Below are 20,582 nucleotides of genomic sequence, written 5' to 3' on the forward strand. Positions count from 1 at the left end.
TTAGAAAACTGGAAACATTAAAAACATTTCTAGCACCACTAAATGCAGTCCTGTGCATGTGAATAGAAACAAGAGACTATGCTAGTCCATTACAGATCAGTCTTGTACAGGGTAGAAAATGAAGACAAACTCATTGGTTCACGCAACATATTTTCTCCAGATCCATCTTATAGAATAAACATAATAGGGTAACACATTTGAAAGATGTATAGGAGTCATTCCATGAAACTTGCGTTACAAAATTAAATAACTTATGAATTTATAAATATGAAGTATCATAACACATTTTGTAATGGACTCAACATTTTCATGGAATGAGCCACAGGTGACAGGGGTAGCACAGAAAGTACAGTGATACAGTAGAACACTTGAATTTGATTTAAATAGCACCATCTGCACAGGTTTTCTTCCCCTCACCCCTATTTTAAGGTTACCTGTTATCCACACATTAAAAAAAAATAAAAAATTATGAAATATCACCCTGATTGAATGTATACGTATTTGGGCAGGCTTCTAGTAGTAGAGTGGTCTTGTAGAATTGGTCTGTGCATTAAGGTAACCAATAAAAAAAAAAAAAAGAAACAATTTATAACTATTTCTACTAACTTATGTTTGCCATTGCTGTCTAGATTTTACGCTAACAAGTTACATAACATTGCTGGCAGATTGTAGTACAAAGTTGCCTGAGAATATTTAAATAGAACTTTAAAGTACCTCTGGAGTCAGCATGAAACACAGACTCTGGACTGGCAGATCTGTTTTACTAATCTTCATACAAAATATACATTTGTAGCTATCCTATAACTTCAGTAGAAATGAAACAATGTTTATTTAAAAACAGTGGCTCACAATTTGATAAAATGTGTACATTTTAGAGTTTGTTTAGGAGGAATAAAACTAATCATTTCATTGTGTTTTTCCAGGTGGTCACGAGGATTCAGTCACATGATGATTTAGAAAATAACTCACTAGTATCACGTTTTGAACTTCTTACAAAAACCATAAGATCCTGTTTGAGGTGCATTGTTCAAGTCTGTAACAAATTAAAGATAGTTCTGACTTGTTTGCTGAAGGATTCCTATAAGGCAGGAATAGTCTCCTGCAGTTTATCGCCATTGTTTAACAGACTATCATGATAGTATGAGAGTTCGGGAAGTAGAGCTGTGTTTATACAAGTTCAGGATGGCTCGAGCTTTTTCCTGCATGTGCAGCTGGTCCTTGGAGCCACCAAATGCAATGATTTTCCAGGCCTGACTCATCTGGAAAGGAAAAGTCAATAATAAGATTACTGGGCTGGACATCAGTATATCTCTTGTAACAGTACAGATCCTTGCACAACTCCCTAGGGATGGCCATCACAATTTAACATGGATTTCAAAACTACCAATGGACCCCCCTGCTCCATAAAATAGCAGGTGGCATGCCAATCAGGGATGGGGCTTAGTCATGATTGGCTGAGAACCACTAAATCTTCACAATCAATGGCAAAACCATTTAACATCGGTGACAAGCGATTGATGGAGGGGTGGCAATCCCATTGTGGAGTACATACTGTTGACTGGCGGTGGGGATGACATTTGCATCCTGCGTCCTGTTGCAGTATGCTCTGTGGAAGAGCAGTCTACTCCTCAGAGGGCCCTGGACACCAACACAGGGTTCATCCCAGGCACATTCCCCGCAACATGTTACCCAGCATTTCGGATTGCAGCAATCAGCTGACCGAAGATGTTGGCAGGGATGAAAACTATGACCTGACAGGAAGTCTGCTTGCAGCAGAGCTGTATGGAGCCTTCACAGCTGGCATGTAGGCTGCCACCTCTCCTGGCTGTGTCAAAGAACAATTTGGCCTGTGTTTATGGTGTCTATAAATAGACACAGATACAATTACATAATAAATTTAGCATATAAAATGTGACTTCTAAACACATTTATGGTCAAATGACCATGAATAGAGTAATTTTTACCAATGAAAAATCAAAAGAATTAAATCTACAGTATCAGTAATTCTTCTCCATGGAGTCCTAATGGGCGAATGATAAAACTTCAGTTAGATTGACAGAAAAACTACCTTAATTCCTCATACTTTTAGACCTCCTCAGATAAAAAGCAATGGATTGTAAAGACAGTGTAGAATATGGGTACCATTATGGAGGATTACTTGTACACACTAGTATTGTGTATTCTAGTTAAAACTGGTATAAACCCAAAATCGATGCCTGTTGGCTAATTCAGGCATGTTCACTGAGCCTCCCGAGAGTAGCAGCAAATGTTTTACAGCCATCTTTATTTCCTAGATATCTCTCCAACTGTTAGGATCTTAATGGCCATTTAATTTCAGAAAATGGAGAAATTAATTCAAGTCAACCAACTGGTGAGCAGCACTTAACTAAAATAAATATACAGTATATTAAAGGTTAAAAATGCAGGTTTGCTGGAAAATATATTGTGGTCCCTTTAACGCAGTGGTGCATTTTAAAAGTGGATAAGCATGATTATTTAAATTCCTATAATTATGAATCTGTGTGGGAGCCAAGGGTGGCATAGTAAATGAGAGATGGATGTTGTTTGGTATGAGAACACCTGCAGTCAATTCTTTTCTAGCTGTATAATCTGCATAAAAATCATGCTCAATTTAACCTTTTTGTAGCCTCACTTCCACAAACTTGTGGTGTTAGAGACTTTAAAGGTTTGCAAGGGGATGAAAGGCCTACTACATTAGAGCAATACAAATCATTTTCTTTTATCTAAACAGTGTGCCTTATTTATTCAGCTATTACGTGCCCAGGTATTGTCTTAACTGACATGGAACGTGGATGGTGATCTGAGCAAATGCATTAATGATTTCCCATGCTAAACGAGTGCGACGAATATAAATTCTGGGAATTTACATTTGGGACTTCTTGAGCCAATCGAGGTAATTTGATCATTTAAAAAGTAGGTTTTAACAAATCTAAAATGGGAAGACACTTACCGGTTCTGGGATCCTGGGCTTTTCTGTCTGTGCCATTGTTTGTTTTTCAGTTTCTCCGGTCACAGATGTATCCAGCTTTGCATTAGCTGCTTTGCTTTTGTTAAGAGAGGCCCTCACAACTTCATCTATGTCCACTGCCAAGCGTGTACAAGAGTCTTTATGTAAATGTTTGCTTGGGTCCGTTTTCAGCAGCATTCCTCTGTCAGCATTACAAAGAGACGAAGCTTGTGTTTTCAACAGCTCTCCGATGTCAGTCTGTGAGGTGTCATCGTGGGTCAATGAACTTTTTCCTGGCATAACCTGGACAAAGCCCTGGTTTAAGAGACTGTTCTCCTCTTTGCTGCTACAAGAGGACTCATTAAGAGACATGGATAGAAAGCTCTCGCAGCTTTGAGGCTGAAATAGGATAGAAGTAGAAAGTCATCAAGTATGCCTAACCAATGGATAAACTGTCCATATACTGTACACTGGCGGTTACCATCTACTAAATATTCCTAAATTCTTTAACCCATTGCATAACTTTCTATAGCAGTTCTTGCATGTACCCAGTGTACAGGTTTTTCATAATTCACATGCATACATATAAAAATAGTAAAAAAGTATTATGGTATATTTCCACCAGTTTACAATAATGAAACCATAAACCTACAGAACATTGTCTCCAAGTACAAAACTATCAAACATTATTTTTTTTGCATGTATCATTCTGAATTAACTTCACTTGTACTCATTTTATACCCTACACCAGCGATTCGCAGACTTTTTGGAATCATGGCAACCTTGAGCATCAAAATGTTTTAAAGGCACCCCTAGGCTAAATGTTTCTTATTGAGAAATTCAGTAAAAATATTAAAGGTGCATTGTGTTTATATATCACAGTTATGTAGTGAGGGACAGGATTTGCTCCGGTTTGTCCACATGTTATGATTGGCAGCCACCATCACTGGTTTTGCCTGTTACATTGCCATAAATAATATGAATTGATCCTGGTCCACCAACCCAAGGCACCCCTGCAAGTGTCCTGAGGAACCCTCAGTTTGTGAACCACTGACATACACCCATTCATCCATCCCTGTGCTTGTGAGTTCTATGTGTTTTTATAAGTGGGTGATTAGGCATGTGCCAGCGGACATTCGATGTCACACTAAGACTTTACCATGACTCATTTGCAAGATGAAGAGAAAAAAAAAAAAAACAAAAAAAAAAAAAAAACACAACTGTATATTGCATTCAATAGGCAGATAAAATAGTCTGTGAGGTTAGTTAATTCTGAAGCATTGCTAGGCTGAAATGGCAGCCCAGGCTCAGCAAAGCACCCCCACTGTGTAGCAAGTTGGTTGTAGTTTAGTCTTCCATTGCGCAGATTAACGGATGTAAAACAAGCAGTGGTCTGGCCAGAGGGCACTTTCTGGTATTAAGCATACCTAGATGTCCAGGCCACAGAAACACCCATCCATATACCACACAAAACATACAGGGATATCTAAAAGAAAAAAAAAAAAACCTCTGAACTTTTACATTTTGTATCAACTGTAATAACTTCAATTTGCGAATGTTGCAATGATTTGAGACCTGAAACGTAGTTTTCTGCGTTAAGTATTTTCTGTAGATTTGGGTGACCTATATGTACTTTACCTGTACACGTGAAGTAGCAGCTGATGAAACAGACAGCGTGATAGGCTTGATCTCCTTGTCTACGATATCCAAAGCGAGAGACTTGCGTACCTTTTTTATGGGACTGTGGGAATGCTGGAAGACAGAAGAATGCTTAAGCACTACATAGCACAGTTCAAGTCAACATATTGGATCACATTCAGGCAAATGGATGCGGATATGGACTGAAAGAAATAAATAAAAAAAAAAAAACAGTTACAAAGAAGTAGAACTATAGTTAAAAAGGAAAAAGATAAGGTTTCCAGTCTAACATTAGAAAACCGAGCAAAAATCACTCTGTACTATGAAATGGTCAGATATTTTCTCTTTAAAAATATATTAAACTGAATTGCATAAAAAGCATCCAAATCAGATGTATTTGAGACCAGATCCAATGCGATCCCTCTAGGTTGCATGTGCTAGGCAGTCTTGGCTAGGATCTCATAAGATACATCATATGCAAAAAAAGACCGCATACGTATGTATCGATCCTGACGCCCACAAAATGGAATTGCATGCAATTCTCCTCTCGGAGAAGTTGCACAAGTGTGTGGCCAGCTGAACACTCACGATGTTTGATTAAGTTTGTTGGCTGATGTGTGAACTACTAGCAATCAAAAAGCGTAGATGGAAGAAAAGAATTACCCCAGGTTTTCTCTTCTGACGTTCGTGATTGGATTCGTCTACAATGATCAGCTCAATGCCAGACTCACTGCGCAAAACTTCTTTCAGATCCTCTTCTAAGTGAGGAGTCGGAGGCTGCAGAATCAGGAAAAAAAAAAAAAGTTTATTGATATTTCCACATCTAAGGTTAACAATGTAAAAAAAAAAAAACACCAAAGACTTGACACCGCTACATCGTGACGGTTTTAATATATATTTCAGTGGTCGGCATAGACAGACATTTGTAGATTTGATAAACCATGACAAGTACGAAGCATTCCTAGTCACAGCTAACAATACTAGGCTTTTGTACAGATTTGTTCTCACTCTTAAGCCAGAACAGAGCATGGCTACTTAGCGGTTCTCAAGTACTAATACTGCAGCAGATACACTGCAGATAGTGGCTACAGGAAGTACGTAGAGTCACAGGGGCACCCATTTATTTGTGAGGCAATAAAGTGGCAAGCAGCAAGTCCAAATTGTAAGAGAACCCTACAGGTGACAGAATGACTTCACTCCATGGAAATCTGTTTAAGAATCAAGTGGCATCTAAAAGACAGTGATGTATAGGAACACAAACATCATGTTTCAGTATACATGCCATACAACACATGACGAGATAAAATTAAATTATCATATCCTGCACTCATCACAATTCTGAAGTCCAAAACAGGAGCAAGATACTTTTGTACATTTAACAATACTTCTATCCTTACAAAGAGAAACCAAGCACATGGCATCCATCTCTGGATACATGTAGAGGTTTCTCACTAGCGCTGATTTGTCGGGAGGTCCGTCTGGCAAGAGATGTGCTGCCGCCCGGCACTTAGTGACACACAGAACTCTGAGACATAACATCTTGTTGCAGGTGGACACTGATTACTTATGGACCATTGTCAGCATCACATGATGTTCCCATCGGGCAGGCGCTCTGTAAAGGGGTCCGCCTGCAACAAAATGTTAGGAGAGAGTGTCCTGGGCACAGTGTGGGCGGGCGCATGGGGACAATTTCCTGAGACAGTAGGAAACGGTCTTGGGACACGCACTGACAGCATAGGGTGGGCGCGTGGCCTGCAGCAGGGTGACGTCAGGGGGGAGAACATTTTTTGTTGTTGCAATGAGTGCCAATAGGCAGTACCAGACATGCCCCTCTGACAGTACAGTGAGCAACTTTTTATTTTATTGCAAAGATCCAACCCGACTACTTCTTGATGCCACCCGGCTAGAAAAAAATACTGGGGAGAACTCTGATGTACACACAAGACTAAATGCCAACTCTTTATATATGGGTTTTGCTTACCATTGGTTTCAATGACCCAAACTTTTCCAAAGCATTTTTAAAGGGTGTTGGTGTATGGGGTGCATTTTCCCACGTACACTTTCGATTTGGAGTGACAAATCTAAAATAAAAGCAGTATAAAAAGGAAAAATATATATAAATAATCATAATATGCAAAACCTTGCTCTCATAACTGTAGAATTCCTACGGTACGCATCTTTATGCTATCTGTGACCTGAACTTACAACCATGATTTAAAAGCAAGAGTGCGAGAGGAAAATTCTGATTTGGATGAAAAATCAGCCTTTGCTTCTTAATACTCAACATACAGTAGGTGCTCTATTAAAAGGATTACAGGATACAACATCTAACATAAGTCACTTTGCAGGTTTATAGTGCCTGGATAAAATTAAAATTGGTGCGGTTTACTTCTACATAGCTGTTTGGTTACATTTTTTAAAATTTTCGTATAATTGCATTAATAGTTTTGGTAAGTTTCAAAGAAGGATATATGAAGTACAAAGGTCAGAGACAGCCAAGAGATAAATTGAGGTTTTCTACTATTACACATCTAAAGAGCGAGCAATCATGGCAGCGATCACATTGCATATAGTACTAATGTGCTGTACACTATACATGGCAATGGTAAAAGGTGCTGAAAGTATTAAGGAAAATAAAAAAACCTACGCAGAATTCTTCTGCAATAAGGGTGTTTTGTCCCGGTGAAGCGGTGTAGTAACCACAGCTTTTTGGCTACAAACTGGCGTAGAGGTTAGAGATGGGTTTTCCAGTTCCAAAGTATCATGTTTAGACCAGAAATTCAGAAACTGCAAAAAAAAAAAAAAAAATATATATAGTCTGTGTGGGCAAGATATCCTCATTACATATGTTACAGTAAGTCTACCACATAAGTTGTAGAGTCAAAGAAACCCAATTCCCTTACTCTGAGCACACATTGGCCCTCATTCTGGTTGAATCACTACCCTTTGCAGATACAAATACCGCCAAGTCAATCAAAGTTTAGTTAAGTATTGCATTAAAAAAAAAAAAAAACACCCCGTCACAATGAGCATATTTAGCAGATATTTTGAGGATCTCACAGCAACATTGTCATTTAAAGCATTAAGACCAGGTGGTAAATTAAATTGACTGAGGTACTAATTAAGTCAACTGTGTGCTGAAGCATGGATATGCTTAAACATGGCCAACTGGACATCTACTTCATTTCGGGAAAAGCAGAAATGTTTGTTATGCCTTTTGACCGCATTGTTCCTTTACGAAGATAATGGCAGGTCACCTTTACCTCCAAGGGGTAAGGATCCTTCCATACCAGGAAGAACTTCTCTTAATGGCCCCATTGCAGACCAGCCTCCAGAAATGAATATGCTTGACTTTAAAACCTGCTAGTCTCACAGTTGGATAGTCAACGGGCACAACTAGCCTCACCCCATCTCAATAGATTGTGCATCTGGGGTCCCTGTTTGACTCAACAGTTCAACTACTTTATCTTCAAATGGGAAAAATTTAGATCTCTGCAGAAGTATCTCAGACAATAGAGGGCATCAATACACCTCTCATATATGCAAATCTCAAACTTTGTTGTGTAGAATTTGCACAGTTCCACTCCAAACCATTACAGTTGGAACTGATCTCCTCTGCACCTCAAATCCGAGACGATTTTCCTGTTCAGAGAAGTAAGTCTAGTCTTTTGTTGAGGCTGCAATCCTCTCATCTGGACTTGGTTCACCCCTTTTTGGTCAAGGAGTGGGTCTTGCTGACAGATGCCAGCTTAACCGGCCAGAGGCAGAGCCCCATAAACCTTCCAGATCTTTGTACGGGTTACCATGCTCTTTGACAGGCTCGGAAGTATTAAAACACAGCCGTTAATTTCCAGTCAGACAACACAAATGCAACTTCTTAAAAAGTGCAGTGGATCTTCTCACTGGTGTACCCATTGTCTAATTGCGTTTCTTCCACAAGTACTCTGCAAACTGATGATCAAGAGTGTTACGGCCAATCTCATACAAGATTGATCAGAGCAGGCTTGAAATGCAGATATATACAGGACTGCTTCTTGTGCCTCCGTGGCACTTGCCCGAACCAGATTTGCTATGTCAGGGACAGGGTCTTCAACTTAACCTAGCTCATCTACCTGTGGTGTGGCTGTTGAGGTATCGGTCCTAAAAAATAACTGGATTTTTGTCCTACCTGGAAAAATACTTTTTTCTGAATCCATGGTGGTCACTGGAACAATGGGTGTGGGTGCAGCTTCAGCGACAGGGCACCAAGGAGTTAAGAAATTTTTGTGTGTAACCCAGGCTCTTCCTCCCCATACCCCGCCTCCAGGCCATCAGTGTGTACCTAGACAGCCCCTGGGATAATGGGAAAGGTAAAAAAGGAGAAAGAAAAAAAAAAAATGTCCAACCCTCAAGGCAGCTAGGTGCCTGAATCCATGGTGATCACTGGACGCACCGTCAAATGACCACCATGGATTCAGAAAAAAAAGATTTGAGGTCGGACAAAAATCCAGTTATTCTTTAGGACAGATACCTCAACAGCCACACCACAGCTAGATGAGCTAGGTTAAATTTGAAGACCCTATCCCTGAATTAGCAAATCTGGTTCGGGCAAGTGTCACGTAGGACATTTTTTTTTTTATTTATCATTCATACCGATTGTGATCACTGGGACATCCCAAAGCTGTCCCCTCAAGAGGGAACACTCCGGAGTTGCAGAAAAGGACACTACGACCAAAAGCAGAATCTGACAAAGCAAAAGCGCCAAAAACTATAGAAGTGAATGAGTGTGTGATTGGAGGACCAGGTGGCAGCACCATACAACTGCCCTGCCGAGTCCATAGGTGAGATGACCTCTCAGAGTGGACAATACAGACGCCGCCCAGTCCGGTTCAATTGGTGGAAACGACCCAGCGGGGTGACCTGAGAGTCCTCCACAGGGCAGCAATCACAATTGTCATCTGCCCACACATTCATAAAATGTTAGTTTAAGGCAGTGATGGCTAACCTTGACACTCCAGCTGTTGTTGAACTACACACATCCCAGCATGCCCTGCTACAGTTTTACTATTTGGCCATGCTAAAACTGATGCAGGGCACGCTGGGATGTGTGTAGTTCAACAACAGCTGGACTGTCAAGGTTAGCCATCACTGGTTTAAGTCCTTCCTGCAATGCAGTAGCTTTCCCTCCTGTAACAGTCAGCTATGGGACACCCCACTGTCCATGCACAAGACCAAAAAAAAAAATGGGCGCCTACCCTCATGCACCTGGCTTGCTTGGGATTTTTAGGTTCTGGCACTGAGCGCTATTACTGTGTGTTCATGGTTCAGTCTGTTGTGCCGTTTCTCTCCTGTCTCTGCCTCATGCTTTTTTAGTCAAATTGCTTGCCAGTGATACAGGTGTGCTGTGGGGGAGGCAGGGCTTGTGTTGCACTCTAGTTAACGCCTTGGTGCCCAGTCAAGCACTCCACTGTATCTCACTGTCCACCATGGATTCATACGAGGAATTTTAGAGGCAAGGCCAAAAGTTTTTCTACCATTCTTTTGCACCCTCAAGCATGACTACTGCAAGAAACCGCTAGGTCAGATTCCAAGTTCCAAGGTATAAACAGAATATCTAAGCAATATCTTTAAGTGAAATATCCATTAGAAGAAGCTATGGTTCATTTGAGATAACCATCATGTTATTGAAATCTGACCACAAATTTCCACAAGCTGGTGAAAGACTACAGGCTTATCTTCCTCCACTGCTTTCCAGCAGCAGAGGAAGATACAACTTTGGAATAAAACAGCAGGAACAACAGACACCATTCCAAGCCATACATATTTCAGATACCATTAAGTAACAGTGAACCAATAAAGACCATGTTTAGAAAAATGCCCTGGCAATTAATTAAATGACCAATGCATAATTTACATCATTAATGGACATACATAATCCACACATTAAAGTAAAACAATTGTGGCTCCACAGAACACTTTAGCAGTTATTTACTTAATCTCTGTGGAAGTAACAGTCCGCACAATATTTGTAGTACCTGTGATGGTGAGAAGGGCAGCGATTTAACAGGTGTGCTTTTTGGAGTCATGCTGTTTGTGTCTGTAATGGAGGTATTGCTGTTGATTGATTTTTCTGTGACAGGCGACAAGGTAATTTTCCTTTTCTTGTGGTGTTTTAGCAGTGAAGGTGGTGTTCCAAACCCAAGGTGGGGACGTGGAGAAATGGGAATTAACTCCCCCTTGCTGCCTTTACTCAGGTCAGATAGTGTATGTCCATCCAGCCGGTATTCTGTAACATTGGGTGTCAAAGTTTTTGAAGAAGTTGAAGCAGGTGTGGGGCTACCAACATCGCTTACTGTTGAATCCTCTCCAAAATCAAATGATGTGAGGTCACACCAACCTTCAGCATCCTAGAAAATAAATGTTACCCTGAGATCAATATAAGCTGTGCAAGTGTAACACTTAACTTAGAAAGTTATGCTGGATATATATTTCTACGGGGCAAGACTCATGAATGCAAATCCCTGACTTGGTCATTTCAATCAAGTTTAGATCAAATTTGTCAAGAACTTCAAAATCTAGGGATTCTAACATGGACCTGACCAAGTCTTCAGAAAAAAAAAAAAAGATCTACAATAAATACACAAACACACACACACACACACACACCACCTTAAAAAAAAAAAAAAAAAAAAAATCTGCCAGGCATTCTATCTGACAGCCTAAAACCAGTAGATGATATGGGCATGCACAGAGATCGTTCAATGTGTATGCCCACATGATATCCAGGTTCCTTCCTTATGACTGAAAAAATTGTTGGGTGATCAGACAAAAATATTTTAATTGCTCAGATGCATATGGTGGGCAATAAGTGGCCCTAAAGCTGTTGATGAACTACACATCTCAGCATGCCTTGCATCAATTTCAGCATGGCCAAATAGCAAAACTAAAGGCAAGGCATGGTGGAATGCATAGTTCATCAACAGCTGGAGGGCCGCTTATTGCCCACCCCTGGTATAACGGCTCTGTTGTGGGATCACGATATGAAAGCATCATGCACCCACATCAAAGTCGCTCCCATTAGAGGTGGAGGTGAGCATTGAAGTGATTGAGATGAAGAGACCGGCATGTTGCAACAACATAGGAGGACACATCTTAGACTTGCCTAACTAGGTTTACTTTCAGCAAAAGAAAAATAAAACTCACTGAAGGTAGTGACCCACTTTTTTTGCACTTGCTTGGAAAATAGGAGGGGTTACTCACCGACTCAATCATGTCTGTATTTGGCACCAAGTAATTAATGTACTCCACCATCCATTTCTCTGGACCAGAGCTCACCGAAGCAACAGCTGATGAAGGACTGGACTGCGGGCTATCTTCATCCTCTCCTTCACTTTGCAGCTCTGATTTTACCTCTGTTATTTTTACTTCCACTATATCAGAGGTGGCAAGGTTCTCTACTACATCAACCTTTTCCTGCACATCGGTCTGTCAAGCAGACAGCATCATTGTAAATGGTTATAAGTTCCAAACAGTCAAGAAAAAATATAATCATCACTTTAAAACCTGTGTAACTTTACCTGTACAACAGAAGCTGGGTAAGCACAATCCTCTTTTTCCTCTGTGACATTACTTTTGCTGCCATTAAGATAACCACCGGTCTCAACCTTCCGCTTGATGGTCGAGTTCCAGTGATTTTTCACTGCATTGTCCGTTCTGTGGAGGGAAGAGCAAGTTTAAGGGAAAACATCCTCAACACAATGGTTTATTTACATGTTTAGTATGTCAGGAGGAATATTGGCTTGGCTGATCTGGTTAAAAAAAATTTTTTTTTTAAAAACCATGGGCCAATATCAGTGGTTCCCAAACAGTGTACCCAGAAGTGCTTCGGGACACTTTCAGGAGTGCCTTGAGTTGGTAGCCCAGGACCAATTCAAATTATTTATGGTAAACCGATTATTTGTAACTCACAATCCCAAACTATAATGGACAAACCAAAAGCAAGTTATATCCCTAACCAAAATGTCTGACCTTATGGATGACACGTAAACACAATTTACTTAATTTTACATTTTTCTGAATTATTTTGTTTTAAATCCATTATGATGCAGGGGCACAAAGCAATATCTAAGAGATAGTATTTCTTGCACACAGGGAAAGCATAGTGCTTTTAGTCTGTATCTAACACATGGGAGCCTGCTGTTACAAGATTTAAAGGTGCCCATACAAAATTACAATTATTGTATATAATATTGTATACAATATCGCATCTCGGTTTTGCAATGAGGTGAGATAGTACAAAAAGTAATAGATCTCATCTAATTACATTGAAAAACCGAGATGCAATATTGCATACAATAAGTGTAAGGTGTATGTGCACCATTACAGTGTGGGAAAGTAATCACTAATAAAAACATGGAATTCAAAAAGGGATAAAAGCCACCCCCTTACCTCCCAGGCAATAGCTTTGCTATTTCCGCCCAGCGGTTACCCAAGAGTTTGTGCGCCTGACAAATGATGCGATCCTCTTCCTCGGTCCATGAAGACTTCTTCACTTCTGGGTTGAGGTGATTGTGCCAGCGCTCACGGCACTGTTTGCCCATTCTGCCCTTTAGTTGTTTGGCAATAAGGGTCCAGTGTTTGGTTCCATACTTCTTCACCAGCTCTATTACCTGAAGGTAGATTAGTTCATTGTTCACATATTGAAATAAATGTGTTCATGTACTTGGCTCATCTAGCCTACCCTAGACACCAGCAGTTCTTTACCACCACTAAAATCGGTTTCAATTTCATAAATCAGCACAAAATTAATTTTAAATCAATACTGTAGTGATCACTATTCTTGGAAATCTAGAGCTATCTCTCTGTATAAAACAGGACTTAGAAACGTAAGGCCACTCCACATGGTAGTAGGATGCTAGAGGAGATGTAGTATATTACTCTTATATCAGGATAGCCAAAGCAGGCTTTCTAGATATGAATGGATATAGCCATCTTATCTGGTAGCCCACTAACCTTTTCATCTTCCTCTTTAGTCCATGGACCTTTTACAAGGTCTGGGTGGAGAACACGAAGCCATCTGTGCTGACACTGCTGCTCTGTACGGCTCTGATTAAGGATAAGAGAAGATAATTAATACCTTTCCCAAGCCTTGTACATTCAGATAGAATCTATGCATCATGCATTATTTGCAAAAGGTTAAAAAGTTCATAAAGCAGTAATTGAAAGACTACATCCACGGGTGTCTAATTTTATCATAACACTCCCGTAACCACATTTTGCACCATATAGCCCACAAACCTTATTAACTTCTGAAGTTACCAGAACAGTTTAGGCTGTTATCAGACAGCCATCAAGAATTAAATCTAAGCCTGATTAGTCCAACTCCCAATACATCACATTAAACACCAGGGCCTATCACATTGCCCATATTCCCAGTTTGCTTCTTATAAGGCTAACATAAAGAGTCTATGTAAAAGATAACTATTGAATGGTAGACATGGTTATTTGTCGTAAGTAGGGTAGCCAATCCCAGTATCGGCAGGGAATACGATCCAGGAACTGGGGGATTTGGATTGGAGTACGCATGTGCAGTCTAATGTGGGGCAGCATCTCAGATGCTGCCTGTCTGTTCCCGATGGCCAGTCTGCAGCTGTGTGTAGCGTGAAGGTCAGAGATCACGCTCCAAAGGCCGAAATGACGCTCCCCCCCGCCTCGCTCCAGACCCTGCTCCAGCCACAACTCTTCAACTCTCCTTGGCCCTGCTGCCAGACGCTCTCCCAGCCTCACACAAGCAAAGCTCTCGGCCTCTCCTGTCCGAAGGCAAATATGTGGGGCACCGTGGGCATTTTTTTTGGTACCTGTGTAGTTTCACGGCGCAAGCATGGCGCCGTGCGTCTGATTCCCCTTGCGGGGCTCGCTTTGCTTGCCCACGCTGCGGGCTCGGTGGCTCGCCACGCTATTTAAAATCAACTCCATGCCAACATGGATAGTGGAGGTATGAACTATCCATGTTGGCATGGAGTTAAGTTACTTTTTTGGACATATTTCATGGCGAGCGTACACCGGAAACAACACAAGTACCTTTTTTTTTTAGGGAAGGCAATCCCGGGATTGATTTTTTTTTTTTATCCCGGTTTCCGGGATTCAAAAAAATGCCCCAGGTTTGGCTTCCCCAATTGTAATTAGTTACATAATTTAATGCATACACTGTAAATACCGCAGCTGATTAAGGAGCTACTCACAAACATGTAACTGGCTATCTGCTTCCATTCACCCTGTCCAAACCTTTTCACCAAGGCTTTCAAAGTCTCGTCCTGCAAAAGAGAAGTCAGACAAACTATAAAAAGGTATGCACAGCATACAATGCAGTCTTTGATAAGCAACATGTCAAACTGAAATCTTCCCACTCATCACCCTGAAAATTCAACAGATAAATGATCTCCATTTAAAAGACATATTTTAAAAACTTCATTTCAGGTTTGGAATTTAATTTCTAAATTCAGGGATAAAAATTAAACTAAAAAAAAAAATATAAGAGGTTACAAAATATTTATCAATGAGTTCATACATATAGTTCAAAAGAACTGAAAACATTATTAACCTATAATTATATTACTGTACTGCCAAAGTTAAATTGTCGAAGACCATGTAATTCCAACCTTCCAGTAAACATTATACAGTAATGCTAAATGTTAATCAGTGCACTTGATATGCAACACCAAACAGTAACTAATTATAGTCAAGTATTAGTCACTTTACACTTGCCTTCAGTCAGGAAGGAAAAAACGTCAAAGTTTAAGACAAATGTTACTCTGCACATAAAATAAGCAGAGGGGTGAAGGTCGATGGATAGATACTTTGTAATGAACTGCAGACCCCATTTGTGGTATATAAGTAATAAAAACCCAATTTAATAACCAATTAATGTTCTTCTGTAGTATGTTAGTTGTCCCAAATCACTGTCAGCCTTTACCAACTGTCCGGATTAGGGAGCTAATCTCACCTCCTCATGGCTCCATTTAATCTTAACTCTGTTTTCCCGCTGCTCTGGAACATCAGAGTCAGTATCTTGATACTGCAAGTCATCCAGATCCTCACTGTGGGAAACAAGAAACAAAGTGAATTACAGAAAACAGACCATATTTATTAGAAGTATTTATGGGACCAAGGTTTTTTTTATTTTTTATGTATTTCAAGAAATAAAAACATACTTTGCACAAGACTGCTCCCGTTATCTCCCACATTAATTATTGCAATGGTCTCCTTACTGGTCTTCTCCAATACAGACCCTCACCTCTACATTCTACTCTAAATGCAGCTGAGGGTATAATCTTCCACAATGGACATTTTTCATCTGCAAATCTGCCCTGTCAGTCCCTTCATTGGTTACCTGTATTCAGTATAGAACACTTGCATACAAGGCAATAAACCTCTGATCTCAAAACATCTCCCAACCTTACCTCTTTGCTCCTCACAAGAGCTAAAGGCCCCCACCGTAAACTGGGCCTATGTCAACATATCGGCCCAGATCTGGTCAGTTTGATGTCCCCTCAGGTCTGATGCACAGTCCCGTGGTCGGACCTGCTGTCCGTCCAACCGCCCAAACTGGGACCTCCATCTCGGCAGCAGACAGGGTGGGGAGCAGGGTTGCGTGAGATCCATCACAACAAATTGTGATGGATCGCATGCGTCCTTGCCGCCTGGGAATGTCCCAGGCGGCTTGTCGGCTGGCTGTACACTGCTGCGAAACATTGCGGCAGTGTATGGCCACCTTAAGCCTCTCATCCACTCACACTCTCAAAAGCAGAGACTTTTCAGGCTGCACCCACTCGGTGGAATGCCCAACAAGCACAATAACACTTCTCTAGTCTACAAACATTTCCTAAACACTCACCTCTTCAGGTAAGCTTATCAAATTCTGAAAAAGCCCACAACCTTCCCTATCCAATTACAAACCCAATGTACAGTCCAAACATATCCTCACTTATTTTCTCTTTACCATACTCCTGACCCCAGGCCAACATTGCTATTGTAGGTGATCATATTACACAGCTCACCAAGAACCTTTGTGATCAGTTGGACAGTTCTGCAATAGACACCTATCTTTGTGTACCAGTGCCTATTTCCCTTCAGATATAAACTTACAACCAGGGCCTTCCTACCTATGTCTGTTATTGCCCAGTTTTGCATTATCACAGTATTGAATTGTGAAGCACAAAGGAATGTGTCACGCTATATAAGAAACTTTATAAATAAAAATAATAAAGCCTAGATTAAAGAAAATGTTAACAAATCTGAAACATTAAAGTAAACTTATGGATAATATTTTCATAGATTGTATAACAATCACTTGCATAGTTTTGTTGGTATTATTTGCAGATAGAATTATATGCACACAATCTTTTTTTTAAACATGTTAGGGAGTAGAATTTGAAAATACGCCATAGAATACATTTTATCAACATACGTGCAATCACACAGAGCATGTTAAACATACTATTTTAGTTTTATCACCTGTAGTTTCGGCTATTCTTTTGTAAATATATTGGCACTTGGAAACCTAGCAGAGCACAGAAAGCATCCATCCAGTACTTGATAACAGTATAATAGGCATGCAGAGATGTCACCTGGCTGGGTACATATAATTGTGTGCCCAGCTTTAGATCACAGCTCTGTAGTCCAGGATCTACCATGGTGAGTCTAGAAAGTTAATGCGGCCCCATCCTCTGGCCAAATGGCATCAGGGATAAGCCATCCCCCAAAGACTTACCAAGAAGTTATGGAAGACCGTTACAATCCTGTTGTAACTGATAAGTGCCTTTGACCTTTTGTGCAGTACATGTCTCCCATTCAAACTGTCCAATTATTAAAATACATTTTGGTGGGGCAATTTAATTGATGTTCTGCTCATGCACCAATTAGCCATGATAGACTTCTCACAGTGTGATAAGAAATGGAGTTCAAAGCCAGTGGTTTGGGTGCCTTAACCACTGCTATAGATGCATTTAGGACCCTTGCACAGCTAGACCTGGTGCTTTTGGGTGCACCAATACTAATGGACGCACAAAAGTAGCAACAATTGAATTGCTCTGTCAGATGTACATTCTTACAGACCCCCGGCAGGGGGCAGCATAAATTATTTAGTTGCCCCCTTAAAATGCAGGTAGTTCTATCAGATGCACTCAGGAACAAGGACTAATGATACAACATTCTCATTATGGGAAGCAACGAAGTGCACAAAAAAAAAAAAAGATATGAAAGCCATCTAGTGCCTTCACAACTACACTGTTGAAAGTACACTGTATTAGTCAGCGTAAAGAACAAAAATTCATTTAGCTTATTGACTTCAGTAAGACCAATTTGTGTACAATGGGCACATTTTTTAATAGAGTACCAGAATCACCAAGCAGATAAAGAGCATGGTGACGTATACTGCTTACAATAGGTTTCCTACCTACTACTGCAACTAATATTTATATTGCATGCTAGGTTTAAAAACTATTGAAGGACAAAATGACAATTAGGAACATTAACATGGATCAATACTTGTACATTGAAACAGTCTGATGCATAGAACTGCAAAGTCAACTAGAGCAAAATCAACCCTAATCAAGTAGTAAAAATTCATGAATTTTCTAGCCTTTACTTGGACTTTGCAACTCACCAAAAATATATTGAAATGTATTGACAATACAAGGGTTCAATAACTAAGGCAACAAGACCTCTCAAATGTTCTATATTTCATTGTAATTCCCCACTAGGCCAGAGCAGTTATGTCGCTGCTTCCTTTCAGGACTATCAGACTGCACTTCAAAACAGTCATACTGTCCCAAAATAAGTTGTGAAGTGGATGCGGCAGTCGGAAACAGTCATTGAAGTGCTTAACGCGATCAGATTTCTGCCCTTACAAATTTTCTGCATCTGAAATGAATCACCAACTTGTTGAGGTACACAGACATAATGTCATGGAAACAGGTTTGATGCACTGCCTGTGGGCAGCACGGTTGGCCGGTTAGACTGCTGCTCATCCTGAATGTCTGTCCTGCCATTATTATAGGCAGTGCATGAAACCCCAAAACATTTGAAAAGCATTAGTATCTCCGCATTTTCGTATCACACTATATGTACCAGAAGCACAGCTTACAGGAAATGGGTAAAAATCAAAATACCAGGCCAGAAAAGGATCCATGTATCGAATACTGCTATTCCAATGCCTGTAGTGTTATGTCCCCTGTAACAGCTGTCACAAGCTCGGAATGGCAGAGTTTGCTGAGCGGAGTTGGTTGTGTCCGTAGTTGGGGGGGGTCTGCTGCAGTTTTTATCTAGTCCCCAGCTTATTATATTTAATTTCAGGTTTCCATTACTATTTCTTGGACCCCAGAACACCTTAAACGGATTCAGTATTGAATCCTGTCGGTCGGGATCCCGGCGTTCAGAATCCCGACAGCCGAAATGCCGACAAGGGGGGGGGGACGTGGATCGCCCCCCCTTGCGGGCTCGCCACTCAGCGGGCCCGGTGCCTCGCTACGCTCGGCACACTAATTTATTCTCCCTCCAGGGGTGTCGTGGACACCCCCGGAGGGAGAATGTGTCGGCATTTCGGCGGTCGGGATTCCGGCGTCGGGATTCTGAACACCGGGATCCCGACCGCCGGGATATTAACTGCATCCCCCTTAAACACCAGGTTGCGTTATAACCACAACATGACACGGTCATTGAAATTCATTCCATGTAATAACCATAGAAATCAGTGTTTCCATCATGGGAAGCAGACAGAAGCACATAGATGACCCACTTGGCAAATCAGGCTCTGACAGAATGCAAGCTCTGATAAGCAGAGCCCTCTACTCGCATGCTTTTCTTGGAATGTATCTCTGCCAGCCTGATAATTGGTCCTGTCCCCTGATGCAACTGTATTTACCATGTACTTGTACTAAATTGCAAAGTACTGTAATTCATTATTTTCTTGTTTTTCGATCATCAATATTTTGTCAAGTGCTGCGGAACCCTTGTGGTGCCATATAAATAAATGATAATAAAAGAATGACTATTAGGATCAGGGCAGTGGTGTGCAGGACAGCAGTAAGCTCAGGACAGCTGGATGTAGGGAAGTATGCAGAAATGGGGGTGATCGGGCTGAGCGGGCAATGACGAGTAGCAGCTATGATGGGTGGGCACAGAAAGCAGGCAGCAATGGCTAGCAGGAGACGTGGAGGATGGGCACAGGGGTGATGAAGCAGCGAGGAGTGGGAAATATGGGTGGTGGACAGTGGGCACAGGGGACAGCTGACACAGGGGTGATGAAGCGGGCAGTGCTGGTACTCAGGCAGAAGTGGTGGAGGAGGTGATGGAGAGTGCATACGCTGGGTGGCAGTGTTTACATGGAGGGGGCAGTGTGGGTGAGTGCAGAGATCGGGCGGGCACACGGTGACACGTAGACTACGGAGAGCGAACTACATCGGAGTAACTTTATATATAAGCTCTGCTTAGCGAGACTACAGGACCTCAACACACCGCATTGTCTCCGGGTATGCCCCCCATATATCGCTGTCTCACCTGCGTCCCCTCCGGGCCATGGCCGCCTCCGAGGCCGTTTCGGGCGTTATTGTTATTTCCTATCTCCCGCTCGCTGCGCGCGCATCTTAGCCACGCCTTTTCCGGAGGCCGAGGGTCACAGAGTGACGTCATATCCCCCTCCCGTGTCGTCTGATCCGGGGCCGAGCGATGACAAAGGATAGAAGCGGAAGATGAGACTTCTATCATCCAATCAGAAACTATTATTGGGAGATGGGGATGAGATGAACAATACAGGCCAGTGTCAGCAGGGGGCGCCACAGGACGTATGACTATGAAGTTGTTAGCCATCATCATTTTTAGGTTCTCGTCCTTTCTTATTACGCTCAAAATTTAATTTTCTTTTTCTGTAGCAGGGAAAAACATACTTAGGGATAAATTGACTAAAGCTTCTGAAAATTAAAAATTCACCTCTTTTTAATTT

General features: G+C 41.2%; 1 protein-coding gene across 1 annotated transcript; it reads right to left on the bottom strand.

Annotated features, from left to right (window-relative positions):
- Positions 1-466: 466 nt before the first annotated feature.
- MYBL2 (MYB proto-oncogene like 2) lies at positions 467-20,298 on the bottom strand. Its single transcript, XM_083147741.1, has 14 exons — positions 20,141-20,298; positions 15,588-15,681; positions 14,827-14,898; positions 13,598-13,690; positions 13,034-13,254; positions 12,163-12,298; positions 11,846-12,070; positions 10,621-10,992; positions 7,254-7,393; positions 6,588-6,687; positions 5,270-5,383; positions 4,607-4,720; positions 2,972-3,367; positions 467-1,259 (listed from the first exon to the last, which is right to left on the bottom strand). The coding sequence occupies exons 1-14, from the start codon at positions 20,158-20,160 to the stop codon at positions 1,131-1,133; spliced, it is 2,226 nt and encodes a 741-aa protein (XP_083003867.1). The 5' UTR covers positions 20,161-20,298; the 3' UTR covers positions 467-1,130.
- Between the last annotated feature and the right edge of the window lie 284 nt (positions 20,299-20,582).

Source organism: Crinia signifera, chromosome 6 (genome assembly GCF_055691185.1).
Source record: "Crinia signifera chromosome 6, ASM5569118v1, whole genome shotgun sequence".
In the NCBI taxonomy this organism is placed as follows: Eukaryota; Metazoa; Chordata; class Amphibia; order Anura; family Myobatrachidae; genus Crinia; species Crinia signifera.

Coding starts and splice junctions, on each gene's coding strand:
- MYBL2 (XM_083147741.1), bottom strand. CDS start 20,160: ATGGCCCGGAGGGGACGCAG. Junction 13,691..14,826: donor AGATAGCCAGTTACATGTTT/GTGAGTAGCTCC, acceptor ATCCTTAATCAG/AGCCGTACAGAGCAGCAGTG. Junction 3,368..4,606: donor CTGCTACTTCACGTGTACAG/GTAAAGTACATA, acceptor ATCCTATTTCAG/CCTCAAAGCTGCGAGAGCTT.